Source organism: Corythoichthys intestinalis, chromosome 14, assembly GCF_030265065.1.
Source record: "Corythoichthys intestinalis isolate RoL2023-P3 chromosome 14, ASM3026506v1, whole genome shotgun sequence".
Classification (NCBI taxonomy): domain Eukaryota; kingdom Metazoa; phylum Chordata; class Actinopteri; order Syngnathiformes; family Syngnathidae; genus Corythoichthys; species Corythoichthys intestinalis.
This window is the reverse complement of record NC_080408.1, coordinates 29,614,397-29,629,821: the sequence shown is the minus strand read 5'-3', so window position 1 is coordinate 29,629,821 and position 15,425 is coordinate 29,614,397. Positions and strand designations below refer to the sequence as shown.

General features: G+C 37.0%; 1 protein-coding gene across 3 annotated transcripts in view; it reads right to left on the bottom strand.

Moving 5' to 3' along the window:
• Nucleotides 1–15,425, bottom strand: part of LOC130929567 (neuropilin-1a-like) — a 100,384-nt gene that overhangs the window by 39,312 nt on the left and 45,647 nt on the right. For 2 of the 3 annotated variants that reach the window (XM_057856806.1, XM_057856808.1), the window contains 3 exons: nt 14,340–14,567; nt 13,027–13,197; nt 9,258–9,427 (listed from right to left, as the gene is read on the bottom strand). In XM_057856806.1, the coding sequence (XP_057712789.1) occupies nt 9,258–9,427; nt 13,027–13,197; nt 14,340–14,567 (569 nt within the window). The remainder of the gene's footprint in view (nt 1–9,257; nt 9,428–13,026; nt 13,198–14,339; nt 14,568–15,425) is intronic. The other variant, XM_057856807.1, reaches the window with a different exon arrangement.

Here is a 15,425-nt window from a genome sequence, read left to right as displayed (position 1 = left end):
AGCCAGAATGGTCAGGAGCGCAGTTCCGGTATAAAATTCAGGGCCAGAACGCAATTCCAGTATAAGATTCAGGGCCGGAATGCTGTTCCGCAATAAGATTCAGGGCCGGAATGCTGTTCCAGTACACGGTGATTTGATTCCGAAAATATGACGGCAACTGTCAAAACACTATGTAAAAAAAAAAATGCTAAGCTGCTACATATGCATTTCATCTCCAAGAAGAAAACAATCTACCAACATCAGATTTACATACACAAGTGTTAACAACAAGCATAACAAAGTACTTGTGTAGCATAATCCGTTTCCACCAATATTTATTATTTATTTTATTCCACGGACGGCATAGAGGTTTCCCCAGCCGCTGCAGTTATCTGAGTCTGACGATGATGAGTCAGGTCAATGTGCGAATGCACGCAGCAAAGCAAAACGCCTGGACCAATTTATCCGTTCAATTGGCTGACATACTGACATGTGATCAGCAGAGATAGTTAGCTCTGATTGGTTCAAATGTGCATATTTTTTGGAACAGCAAAAAAAAAAAAAAAAGGTTGTTTAATTGATGCGACAAAAAAAGGGCAATGCAACATAAAATGGATCAAATCTTTAAGAGCAACGAAAGAGTTGAGGAGGCTTATTTATCATATTTAGTTTTATTTGCTCTGATGGGGAGGTTCAGAACATCTTAGCTGTCAATGTGCACTTTGGACTTATATTTTTTTCAGTTAAGTTAGGCCACCTATTTATTTCCTTATGATTCAAAAAAGTCAATGTTTGTGCGATCTTTAAAATACATTCCATTTCACTCTGCATAATATAAGTCATTTGTACTTATTTTTTTGAATGTATGTTACTTGTGTCTTTATTATTGAAAAAAAAAAAAAAAAAAAAAGTAAATGTTTACATTAACTTCAATTTAAATTTGGCCTTTAGTATGTGATGAAATGAGGGAAAATAAAAATTAGGAGATGGAGGTTGGGGTTATTGCTGTTTTTGTGAAGTTTTATTTTGCAAATCATTGAAAAAATACAATTTTGAATGAAAATCAGTTTTTGTATGTGTTATAGAAATAACGGTGCTAAAACAGTTTTCTTTGCATTTCAGTAAAGAGGTTTGACCCCCACCCCCACCCCGGAAATAAATAAATAAATAAACAAATTAATTAATAAATAAAATTTCTAGCTTCGTGGCGACCTTCTCGTCGAGGAGTTCCGGCAAGAAATTCTAGCCACTTTCACCCCTGACTATATGTGAGAATTAAAATGTAACTTACAATACAGTCTTGTCATTTTCATATCAATAGTACCACGATACAACAATAACACCAAAATATTTCGGACAAATGACACTATAATTCATATATTGCGAAATATAGAAAAACACAACAACTGATGAACAGCTACCAAATCAATTTTTGACTTCTTCTATTTTATTTTTTATTTTTTGTCAGACTTTCGATGATGCGCTCCTCACACTGGTCCCCAACGTCTTCTCCAGATGTCGACGTCTTCCTGATGGCGTCAAAGAGATCCTGAGGACGTCTATAAATACCTACACCAGGTCAGTAGGGGAAAGGAAGCCTTTCCTGGGCTTTCTTTGCAAAGTGGTTACAATAGCAATGCACTTGTGTGATTGTAAAGATTGGCGCTTTGATACGGAAATGGACACGACCTTTTAAGACATTATTCAGGTCATTTTGATCACATTTAAGACCTCTCATTCCTTATGTGTTTTCTGTGGAAAACCTTGTTGGCAAGTTCACAGCTTGCCGGCCTCTTATAGCCTCTGAAGTGGTTTTGCGCCAAGAGTCGGCCCTGTTGTTTAGCAAATGGCACAACCACACTGCCCCCCGGAACAGCAATCTTCATTCATCATTCTTAAAGGGTAAACGTTATGACATCCCACTCACATGAGCTCCTAGCCTTACCCACATCAATGTGAAATATTCACATGCTGCCATTCATGTTTTATGAAAACTATTTTAAGCGTAGCAGTCACAATGTTGTGGTGATGTCACGCTGACATGGTTAAACTGATGAGCTCATTTAAAAGACTAGTTCACTTCAATAGATAAAGCATGTGCTAAACACACTCAAGTTGTAACATAGCAATGATGTATTGCATGATTGCCTGTCAGCACTACTTAGACTGCTCTTATTTAGGGTGATGAGATTAGTTTGAAATGGTGTTGAATGGAATTCCCTATCAAATGGATGTTAACTCAGAAACAAACGTACTCAGTTATACATTTAATACAATTACCGGTACTTCATAAAAAAACGGGCAATTTCCAGTTTGCTTTAACGAAGGAATAGGCATTGTTTTGAATTGTAATGTCATTTTGGTATGCAGCCAAACTGGCCTTCAGCCAGTCAAACAGTAGGCAGCCAGTGTGGATTGGTTGTCAGACAACCTATATTAGTCACTAGTCGAACTCAAGGAACCGAGGCCAGATCTGGCCCACCATTTCATTTTGTGCGGACTGCAAAACATATTTCTTATAAAATAGAATTTAAAATTAAATTCATGCAATTTCTTCTCAAGGAATATTCCGAGAATCAGATTCGATCACAATTCAAAAAATACTTTTTAAAATTGCTATTAAGTGGCTTAAAAAAGAGGATTTGGACAATTTTGATCAGCCCTATCTGTTTCCAAACAATTCATGGATTCATTGATTTCCTAATTGATTAGTTGGTTTATTTGTCTGAGCCCTAAATAGTAGACATAATGGCTCTCCAAAGGAAATCATAACTACGATGTAGCCTGCAACAAAGTTGAATTCGACTCTCCTACAGTCGATCAGAATCAGTCACCATTCAAGTTAATATGGGCTTCAACAAATTTGTATATTTTCGCCACTTGATCAAGAATAGATATCAGATTGATTTGAAGAATTGGTCATCCAAAATCTGGATTGCCTTCACTCAGTCCAAACTAGTCTGTATAAATTCATTTATAGAGCTCTACTAATAAAAATGAGTCAAGAGTTAGTCAACCTGTATTGGTCATCAGATAGTCTGGTTTTGCCAATTGCTGGATTCTTTATCAGGGACGTGTAGCACTATTTTAGTGATTTGACTCAGAAGACTGAAAGCTGTCATTTTCACCAAACTTATCTTGTTTGGTAAGATTAAAATGGAGTAAGCAAACAAGTTGGAAGCATAAAATGATAAATATTTAAAAACTATAAGATGACATGCATAAAATAGTCCAGTCCAGTCACTGTGCACCAACTACAAACCTTTTTCATCTGTGATTATGCATTTGACTCTCAGAGGAACATTCCGGCTCAGTAGCCCGTGAGAAGTCCCCAGACAGACAATAGAGCATCACCACTACCACTAATATTCCGACCACGCCGACTTCCTGTCCACTTCCTATTTCCTCTGCTATTGTGCGGCTTCCTCGATGAGTTCCTGTTCAGCACAATGGAAGCAGGCCTTTACACCGGCACTGACAAAGGGGCCAATAATGCTCAAAACTATTCTTATAGTAGCGAGGGGGCCTTTTAATCTGTCAAAACTGCTGGTTATCGAGTCTTGTAGGATATTGACGCAAAACATCCAGATTAAAAAAGTGTCTATATAGAATATTTAATGTCCTAGGGGGCTTTGAATTAACCCAGTCAGTCGGTTGAATGAGACTACAGTTTAGTGCTGGCACATTCTATTCTACCTGTACTGTATTCTATATATACTCTACAACTACTCTGTATAGTCCATTATATTCTATCCTACGACTTTCTACAGCTATTCTAAAGACAACCTATATCATGGACTTCATTATGATTGACGGGTCAGAATCGACCTTCACCACGCAACGCCTTAAAGGAGGGGGTCGCCCTGAAGTCCGCTTCAGTTATTCCCAGTCAGTTGCCGAGTAAAAATATGCAGGATTTTAACACGCCAGATTTAAAAAGTACGAAAGCTGTACCGCATACAAAGAGGAAGGATTGTCTCAGGAATGATTTGTTCGAGGATTCAAAGTAATTATTATATTTTTCGTACCATGCATGCATTTTGAGACATTGTGAAAAAAATCAATAGGCGAATGGGAACCGCTACAGCATTGGCGTCATTCTTCGACATATTTACGTAAAATAGATGGCTAACTGCCCGGTTTTTTGCTCTTTTAACAAAGAATTGAGACTGTTTTACATGCTTATCTATAAAGAATTCGGGGATTTAAGCATTTATTCACAATAATTTTCAACGGAAAAAACTCTGTTAGAAAAAAGCGTTCGCCACATTGACTAACAGACTAGCATCATTCTTCAACATATTTACATAAAATTAATGGTAACTACCCAGTTTTTTGCTCTTTTAACAAAGAATCGAGACAGTTTTACGTTCATATCTATAAAGAATTCGGGGATTTAAGCATTTATTCACAAGAATTTTCAACGGAAATAGCTCTTTGTCTGTGATTCCACTCGGTCAGCTTTGACAGCCACGCCAACAATGTAGCCCCCCTATTAATCGGGCCCGCACCCTGTGTCCCGTCAATAGTTAGTCTATGTCTATGTCTATGACTAAGTCTATGCCTATATGCACTTGACTTCCACTCTACTGTAGATAAACTCAATTCGAATGTATTTTACTCTACCTGGACTGAAAATTGATAGTACTTTGGAACCTCTACTTACGAAATTAATTAGTTCTTGAAACTTGAAAATTCTGTAAGTAGAGACGCGTTTTCCATGTAGAAGTCCTAATCTGTTCCAAGCACCCCCAAATTCAGACATAAATCTTTTATTATGCATAAAAATGCATCAAAACATGTAACAAATACATGTTAAAATTATATTATTGCACAATAAACATAAAATCAGAGTTGTGCATAATGTAAAAAACCAAGAATAGAGTAGCTGCAGCTATTGATTGTTTTAGTAGTCGATTAATCTATCAACTAGTTAGTTCCAATAATTGAGTAATCAAATTAGGAACATTTAGTGTGTTGCACATACCCGGCTGCAGAAAAAAATTACAGGGGGGGGCATTACATTTTTTGGGGGGGCACACTTCTTCAATGTAAATTTAGCCGTAACAGTGGCGTTTTTACCCGTTATATTTTCTGATGATAGTGTCAGTCAGTGAAACTGCAGGAGGTGGCAGCGCTATCCCTTCATGTTGACTTTCGGCCGCGTCTTTGTTAAGTTCGTTTGTTGAGCGTCGGCTTGAGTTCGTCTTTAGTTTCTTGAAAAAAACATGGATGTCCATTCCAGTTTGAATTAGCAACGGAGGAGCCGCTCAATCGCCATTTCTGTAACCGGAGCAATCCCTATCCAATCGCAGTACACAATTCAGAACACAGAACACTACTCAGCCCGCCCCCCTTATCTGTGATTGGCTAGAAATTGCCTACATTCGCTGCTCTGATTGTGACGACAGATCAAGATAGGATGACTAGAGCAGTGTTTTTCAACCTTTTCTGAGTCACGGGACGTTTTTACGTTGGAAAAAATCTCGCGGCACACCACACCAAAATGTTCCAAAATTACTTTCTGTATAATATATTTAATTATAAAATAATTTCTCAGTTTTTATACTTACTCAGTGTGAAACATTTAGCAATTAGGCTTGAAAAACTATCAGACAGGGGACTTGAGCAATGCATTTAAGCACATCAGGGCTGGTCGTCTCGCTGACAATGGCTTTGCAGACAGGTAGTATTAACGTCTCTGCCACAGTTTGGGACTTTTGGGATTTAGCAACAAAGTAACTGGCTTTCAGGGCGTTCTTATTTACCTTTGTAGTTTTCCTCAAAAAAGCTGCCCATTTCTCTGTGTTTTCACAAAGGCGTACAAAATAATCCATCGACTTGTTCTGAAGTAACGGGGGTTCATTTGGAGATGAGTTTAAGCTTGTATGGCGCCATGGCGCTAGATAGCCGCTCGTGTCGCATTCAAGAACTGCTCGGATTTCTAGTTATCTCCCACCTAGCTGTCCTCGATAATGTGTTGGAATAAAACAAAGAGGGAGGATTAACGGTCGTCACATATGGATAAAATGGAAAGGACACTTTTGTATATATCGACACTTGACGAGTCAAATAATGAACAGTAGAAGTGCTGGGGTTCACATTGTTACGGAGAGCAAGGTGGCTGACGGCTAGAAATCCGAGCAGTTCTTGAACGCAACACGACTCATCTGCACACAACCGAGAACTTTTTCCACATTCCTTCCTTCCTACTGCAACTTTGCCCGACGATGTTAAAAAAAAGCGACATTGGATAATTTCTCGCGGCGGCGGCACAATCGATTGAAAAACACTGGAATATAGGGTTCATTCTCCCCGTGTGTGTTTTTGTGGAAGATTAAAAAAAAATTAAAAAATTACACAGTACAGTTTAATTGAGCTAGGGCGGGCACAGCCGTCCCTCAGGGCGGGCATGGCCCCCTAATGCCCGCCCATGCCGTTGTGATGCTGGTGTTGCAGAATATATTTTAGGAGATGTAAAACAAAGAATGGCTAAGATATCACTTTCAAAAGAGCTTTAAATCCAAATACAAGATAAAATTCCCGAGTGTTCCTTCAAACTATGCAGAGTTGCGCTTTCATTTAAAAATGAAATACCTGAGCTTGGCCTCAAACAGTATTTAAAAAAAAAATAATAAATGAATGAGGATCTAAGTACAACAAAATAACAATGAGCTAACTTGCATAGCAAAAGTAGCTATAAAATGTTAAGGTTGTTTTTACAATGCTCTAAAAATATCGTTCAAACACAAATTACGAATGCATACAAAAAACATGGAACTCAAACAAAAACTTATCTTATGTTGGTCTCAACAGGGAGCAGTTGGAATCAGCCATGTTAAAGGAATTTTGTCATATTCACTGTTGCCACTAGAGGGCAGTGTATCTACCCAAATCAATAAAACTCAATGCAAACACTTTCAAAACAAACTGTTACAATGCTACTCTAATTAAACAAATACTTGAAGCAGCAAAATTTGATTAGAAGCTTTTTTCTAATCCATTTACTCGAGTTAATCGATTAATCGTTGTAGCACTAGAATAGAGTAAAAAATAGAAGTTAATACACTCATGTAAAGCTGTCGGAACATGAGGAGAGAATGAAGAGGATGCACATACGCATACAGTACAGGTCCCTCTTAGCCAATTGGATGCCAGGAATGCTAGGCAATAGCCAATGGCAGAGCAGCTGTAAGTATGTTTCGTTCAGTAAACTCCGGGATCTGCGACTACCAGCCATATTGTATTTTTGCCGTATCTTTCATAACAGGAGGCAATATACTAGTATTCCCAATGAGGCGTGTCTTAACTAGAGATGTCCCGATGGATCGGGTCCGATCACGTCATTTTCAAAGTATCGGAATCGGCAAAAAAAATATCGGCCATGGCTTTTTTTAATATACAGTGTATGTATATTTTTTGATTAAATAGTTTTCTAATTGTATTTAACATTACAGACATAATATGTTACACTCATCCAGAGTCTTTAGGTTAGGCTTAAGGTAGGGTTATCAAATTTATCCCGATAACGGCGGTAATCAATTTTTTAAAAAATGTATCACGTTAAATAACGCAATTAATGCATGCGTTGCACGACCCACCCACGCATTGTCGCGCTCAATCTGTAATGGCGCCGTTTTACCTATATAGAGAGCTAAAAGGCCGCATAAAATGAGTTGAATGAATTTTGGCAGCCTTTGGAGCCTTTTTTTATTTGGCTAAAGCCTTACAATCCCTCTCCCTACTATTAGAAATATCATCGGAAGCAATGTGGGGAAGCAAGGTAGCAATTGATCTTTTTCTTAACACCTTATGTTATTTCCCAAGCAGAGTTGATATATCAATTGGTAGCACTACGCACAGTCATGGTTCCACTTCCCATCATGCATTTGGGCCTGGCTACAGTATCATTTACTGAAAGCTCAACAAATACACTTGATGGCAATATTTAGTCACAATATACAAAGTCACAAGACTTTCTATCCGTGGATCCCTCTCACAGAAAGAATGTTAATAATGTATATGCCATCTTGAGGATTTATTGTCATAATAAACAAATACAGTACTTATGTTCTGTATGTTGAATGTATATATTCGTTCGAGTTTTATTCATTTTTTTCTTAATGCATTGCCAAAATGTATATGATCAGGAAAAATGATCAGGAATGATTGGAATTGAATCGGGAGCAAAAAAAAAGCAATCGGATCGGGAAATATCGGGATCGGCAGATACTCAAACTAAAACGATCGGGATCGGAGCGGGAGCAAAAAAACATGATCGGAACAACCCTAGTCTTAACCTGAAAATTCTGTATGTAGAGACGTTCGTAAGAAGAGGTACTCCTGTATATCCTTGTCTAAAATCAAATACAGTGACATGGGATGTTTAATGCAATAAATCCTCAATCTCTGACATGTTTAAAAAATTTTTTTTAACCTTTTATATTTTTGAAAATACTATAGGAATGTCAATTTTAAGAAATTGCTGTTTTTTATATATATATATATATATATATATATATACAGTATAATAACCTTCAACAAATGTTAACTTCTGGAGTGTGTCCACATTGCATGGAATAATTTAATATTTTTAATGTGCTTTTATCAATGGAGTTTTATGCGGAGAATTTTAAGAGAAAAACATTTCTTGCAAGTTGAAGAGTGAAAGAGTGGCACAACCTAACGTGACACAAGTGAGTAAACAGGGACAAGCAAAACCACAGACAATGCAAAGGCGGTAGCTTCAGCATGAAAATTTCATGCAGATTTTCCGCTCCAACGTGCTCGGGAAATGCCACAAATGAGTGAACAATGTTCACGTTTCACATCAACGACGCGTGTGAACAAAAATCTTGGCGCTGATTTTGGGTTCAATCTTGGGGCCAGCTAAAAATTATGACATCATTGTTCCAGTTTGGTTTGGATTTATGAGCAGTCCAGGAGAGAAGTGTTCTAAAACTAGCCAAACCATAGCTAATTTTGAAACCATATCACGACATTGAAACTCTAACCCTTAGTTGCCTTCAAAGATTTGGCCTGAAATCATGAACTGAGAACAAGAAGCTCTAAAGTTTTATTGAAATTGTAAATTCAAACATAGCCCTTGTTTCAAACACTAACCCTAACTTTAAACGCTAATTTTCACCCTTAACATCAAACATTACTTTGAAACTGTGTGCAAGGCTTCAAACTCTAACACTTATCTGTGACCTGAAACTTGTTTAGATTGTCAAGCTACATTTTGTGCGCATCAATTTAAAGGCGAAACCACTGACCTGTATCCACTCACGTATGGTGTCGTCCGACGGCGTCCAACCGTTCTCGCGATAGTTGAGGCGTGAGCGCTCTGGCGACCAATTGCTGTTGTACTGCGAGGAGGCGGTGATCTGCTCCGAGGAAATCTCGCCCGACTCCATGCCCAGAGGCTCGGTGCAGGAGAAGTCTGCTTACAAAAGCAAATGGTGGCCAAATTTGGATTTTCATTTTCAACTTGTGGCCTTTACTCTCTCACCTCATTCTGCCAACTTATTTTTGCTGTCAACTTTGGCCACAAACCTTAATTTGAAACCCTAACCTAGACATGACATCTTACTTTTCCCCTCGCTTGCATTCCAAAGAAGGCCAATGAGGTCCAAAGAGCGCAAGCCTTCTGAAGAGATTTTGTTTTTGAGAGCACATGCACAGCGACGTGCGTGAAAAAAACAACAAGTCAACATGACATGAACGAGAGAAACGGCATCATGTGATGAATGAGATGTTGACACTTTGAGACATTGGAGATGTTGCACAAACAAAGCAAGCAAGATGGATGATGGCGTTATTTTCACTTTCTCATAAAATAAACATGAAACCAAGGTTGCATGAACAATTCCCAATTTGAAACCCTGTGACTGGCTTAAAATGTTTACATCCAAACTTGACTTTAAACGTTTTTTTCAAATTCTTACCCTTAACTCTTTCTAGGGCACTCATTTAATTCATTGGCTGCTAGATCAGTCTCAAAATGGATTGGACGTCTAGCACTGTCAGTGGATGTTTTTAATGTATATGCAATTCTTCTTTTACTAACTAGCACAACATATACCCTGTGACTATTATACAGTACTTACAGTATACCTGGGCTGGAAGTGAATTATTAGTTATTAGTTATTAGTTTTATATGATTTATTTATTTATTAAATATGCACTTAATTTTTTAACAGTTTTTTTTTTTTTTTGTACAAACTGGAAAAAAAAAAAACTGTGAATAAACTTTTCCATCTACTTTTCTATTTTATTTGATCAAATTTGTTATAAGTAAAATACAAAAAAGAAAAAAAACTGTTATTAGCAAAAAAAGCGCACTGAAACATGAGCATTGATGTCCAGTCCTCTCAGTTTAAATGAATAGGACGTCTCTTGTTGTACTATGAAACTACTACTATTACGAAATTTAAAAAACTACAACACTGGAGTGTAACTGGGGTTCATAATCAGTGTGTATTTCTGCTTTTATTCTTTTTCATTTGATACATTTTGTTTTTGTGAAAATTTTATTCATTTATAATTTTATTTATTCATATTTAATATGTAAGAACAATTAGGATTAACTCGAGGGGCATGCTGAGAAAAGTCTTCCACCTAAGCAAACAAATTCAAAGCATCAGCATATTTGGTGGGCCTGTCGTGATAACAAATTTTAGTAGGAGTTATAATGTCTCATAAATTATTGTCGATATGCGATAATATTGTCAATTTTTTTTTTAAATCACCCATTCAAATGCAATGAATTGTTATTCTTAAATAAAACAAACTATATTAAAAATAATAAATATTAAAAAAAAAAAAAAAAAAAAACAACGACAATGCATAACAAGTCATTTGAAAGCCAGCTCAGTGCAGAATATGAAATAGGTGATGCCATTTGCCAATGCCATATTCATTCTCTGCCAATTAGAGCCTATCAAAAGTGTATGTAAGATCCAAAATGACTTTCATCTTTTCTTTCAAAGTCCAGATGTTAGCAATTTGAAGCCAAATTATTCATTGCCAATCAGATTTTTCATAACGAGTGTCATTTAAAAGCTATTCTGAGCAGTGTTTTTTTTTTCGCAATGACGACGACAACGAAAACATTTCGTTAACCCAAATTTTTTTCATGACGATGACGTAACGATGACGAGCTGAAAACGCGTCTTGGATGACTGTAACATGACGAAAAGATTGCCAATTTACGTCTGAAGAGATGAGAACGAGATGAAAATGCACCATCGTACCTGTTCACAATAAGTGACATTTGATAGTTGTGTACGTATTTTTTTTTTGTGTGTGTGCTTCTAATTAGTCAAACAACACAGATTCTTAGTGTAGAATCCAAAGTACGTGAGATTAACTCCGGATATCTTTATTTACATGTTGAACATGACATGCTTTTATTTTGAAATATTTACCAGAATTATGTTCACTAAGTCGCTAACTGTAATGTTTTACACCCGGTTAAAAAAAAAGTGCACTTCTATTTTTGTCATGCAGTAATAGATTTTTTCGCATCATTCGCAAATGCTGTGAATCATTTCATGTTTGAAGTGTCACCTTTTAACCGCAAGTTTGCGTTTTGGAGAAGACTGCAATTTTATAACAGGCTAAAGCAGTTACTACATTGTCTTTTTCCATTAGCCTCAATGTAGCAATGCTAACCTTTTATAATATTAAATACAGATATGTTTCCTTATTTTGTATGTCTGAACTTTAATTCTACAGTGTATTGATGACGAATAAATATCTGTTGAAGGAAATAGAGTCTCATATGCAATCAACACACACGTGTGCCGAGTACACGCAGCTCATGCAAACTCATGCATGCACAAATAAATGCATGTACGCGGTGATAAATCGCAGCCGGGAAAATTAATTTACTTAATTTAATTACCGTATTGGCCTGAATATAATATTTTTTTGCATTAAATAAAAATGAAAAAGAGGGGGTCGTCTTATATTCGCGGTCTAGACATTATACCCATTCACGACGCTAGATGGCGCCAGATATCATTGAAGCGATGTTCTGTCATAAAAGAGCTCAGCTACTCTCCCCGTTCATGATGCTCGATGGCGCCAGATATCATTGGAGCGATGTTCTGTCATGACAGATCTCAGCTACTCTAAGTTTAACCAGTTTGCATTATTTTATTGCAATGTTTTTCCTTATTTAGATTTGCTTCAAGACTACAGTTACAGTTAGACTTCACTTAGATGGTTAATGCAATTATTGCAATTTTGTTGTTTTATCACAATAGATTGGTTTAGTTACATTTCAAAAACCAGAAGCCATTCATTTACGAATGTGATTGCACTTTAGTTTACATATTTAAATGTTCAGATATTAAGATTTGAATAAGGCAAAATAACATGCTTTTTCTCTCAAAAACATTGGTATAATCATTTGTTTCTGATGTATTGTAATTATTTTCTGTATAAAAATTAATTTGGTGTTAAAAAAGTCTTTTTTTCAAACTTTAGTCTTGAAAAAGATGGGGTCGTTTTATAATCAGGACCGTCCTATATTCGGGGCAATACGGTAATTGACTTATTGCATATCGCGACAGGGTTAATATTTGGTAGAGTGGGCAAGTATTACATAAGATATTGTAAAATTCATTTTCTGACCCCTGATCTTTGACTTAATTACCCTACAATTTAATCATCTCTTCTGTTTCATATTCCAAACCTACCCTTTTCCTAATAATCCCTTTATTGTTGTAGAGTTATCGTTAACACAAACATACAGATAAACAGACATATGGAACTGAATACATAAACGCCGCACAATACGGTTCACTTACTGGCACAGGTAATAATTTAAAAAGAATGTAGGCCATACTTGTATGCCAAATGTTAATAATGTGGCCCACATCACCCAAAATGTGATGTCCACGAATGTGGACGCCTGACTTTATTAGGGTTAAGGTATTTTTAATTACCAAAAATAGTCACTTAACTAACGCTAACACTACTAACTCTACTACTACTGCTGCTGCTACTACTACTAGTGAGAAGGTACACTCTTACCTTCCAATCTGTTTCCATGGGGGAGGCCGGTGTCCCTGATGGTGTAGTTAGCAGAGAAGCCATCCTTGCTGATAGCTATGTCGGTGGTGATTGTCATGGACAGGATGCCAGTGTAGGAGAGCACACGACCTGGAGAATTCTGCCCACAGTAGCGCCCGATGTGAGGACCCACTGACCAGCACCAGGAAAAAGTACACGATCAATACGTTAGTTGAGGAGCGATGACTGCACGGCGGAAACATGTTGAACTGGATTCAACCAACCGTACATGAAAGTGCTTTTATTGATAAGTTACTCATATTGATCATTCATGAAAATCAAAATAATGTTTAAAAAACATTTTCGTCACAGTCATGTGCCAATTTTGTGTGTGCTGGTGGCATCCCCTTTACATCGTCACACTAGCAACTCCGCTAATCTGACAGGATTACCATCGTCATCGGCGCCATCTGTGAGCGATGATGTCCGCAATCTGTGATTATATGTGCAATTAAGACTACTTTGTCAGGAGCGTAGCGTTAACATCGATAGACTGCGTGGTGTTGCTGATGTAACAAGTACACACCAAAGATAAAACACAAGCCGCTTTCATTTGTCTTTAATTACGACACTTAAGATTAGTTGCTTTATCTTCAACAAAAACAGGAGTTCAGATGAGGGTAGAGGGGATTAATTGGTTGGGGGTATTCGATGGAAGCATTCATTTTGGGTCATTCCAAAATTGGAAGACATTTGGCCTTCAAAATTCTTGAAAATAAGCTTTCAATTTACAGATTTTCTGCCACATATTCATTGATAATACACAATAAACTATTTAAGGCTTGATTAGCTCATTTTAAAGAGCAATGGTAACATTTTTGCTAGACAATTTATTTGTTGTTTACAATAATCACAATAGCCAGATTGCACGTAATAGGGCTGTGAAACAATAGCTTTTTCTGAACATGTAGAGGCTATCTGTTTAGCTGGTAGTTACAGCTGAGCAAGAGGACAAACTTACTTAAAATTGCATTTTAGAGGGTATTCCAGACTTATTTGGTACAGTTTATTGAAAACATTTTTAAGAATTAGTCCTATTATTATTATTATTATTTTAGATTTGGTCTTAGGACAAATCAATTCAGAATCTGATAGTTTTAGTATTTTCTGTGTAGATTACTTAAAATTTGAAGGGTGGGATGTAAAATGTCCCCCAATCCTTTCTTTCAATTAAAACAGTTTTTTTCTTCTTTTGGAAGGAGTCTCTGTTTATGTATCTTAAGCATGTTCACTACCCACTTCTGTTCATTTGTTTATCTGAAAACTATCCGGACCTGCTGGGTACCCGTCCCAAATCTCCAGCCAGTCATAGCGGCACAGTGCCCCCGGTGGCGGCGTGGTGTCAGGTTCCATGTCGAAGCTGTCGAACTCCACCAAGATCTCTGACATCTTGGGGGCAAAGATCATGAAGGTGCACTCCAGGTTGTTGGGGTACTTGTCGGGGTAGCCGGGCGTCCTGATGACCCCCGAGGGAGCGGTGAAGTTTCTGGAACATTCCTGACCTGTCGGGGGGACAGAGTAAGGAATGTTTTGATTTTGCGGAAGCGGGTGTTTAAAGCGTCAAAGTATGTTTTCTGGGTAACAAATTGTCACCAGGGAGATTTTGTGAACTCGACTTCTATAGGTCAACATATATTTCTGCATAAATGTCACTTAGCCTTATAATTACAGGAAGCAGCGATTATATATATGTGATGATGGCAGAAATCACATAAAGCTTATATATGCTTATAAACTATGCTTATATACAGTGTAGTTAGTTACAGACATACAGTGCATCGTCTTGAGACATACATGGCCATTGACTGTTGCTGCTTTTGTTTGCATTCACTAGTTTAAATGATCTTACTTTTATTCCTGTGCAAACCTTCAACAAAAACCTATCTAGCTGTAATTGGGTGTATATATTTCACAGTTTTGTCCCCAAACCCTGGTGGAGCATCTGTGTTTTTGTTGATATTGACTAAAGATGTCCAGGCTATTTTTTAATAAATACTTTGCTGACACACACAAAAAAACAGACGCAGCACATTAACATTTCTGGTGCCGTACGACCAAATGAAATTGTACATCGTGACCAGAGGTGGGTAGAGTAGCCAAAAATTTTACTCGAGTAAGAGTAGCATTAGTTCAAAATAATATTCAAAAAATGTACTCTCGTACAAGTAAAAAAAAAAAGTATTTGGTGAAAAGAATACTCAAGTAATGAGTAACATTGTAAGTAACTGCTTACGATTTTTTTTTTTAAGTAAGGGAATTTTCTCCCGGCACAAATTTATCTATATGAACTGCTATTATTATTCTGTACTATAACCTATCGCATAACCTCATTAAGCCAAAGAAAAAAAATAATTGACAAG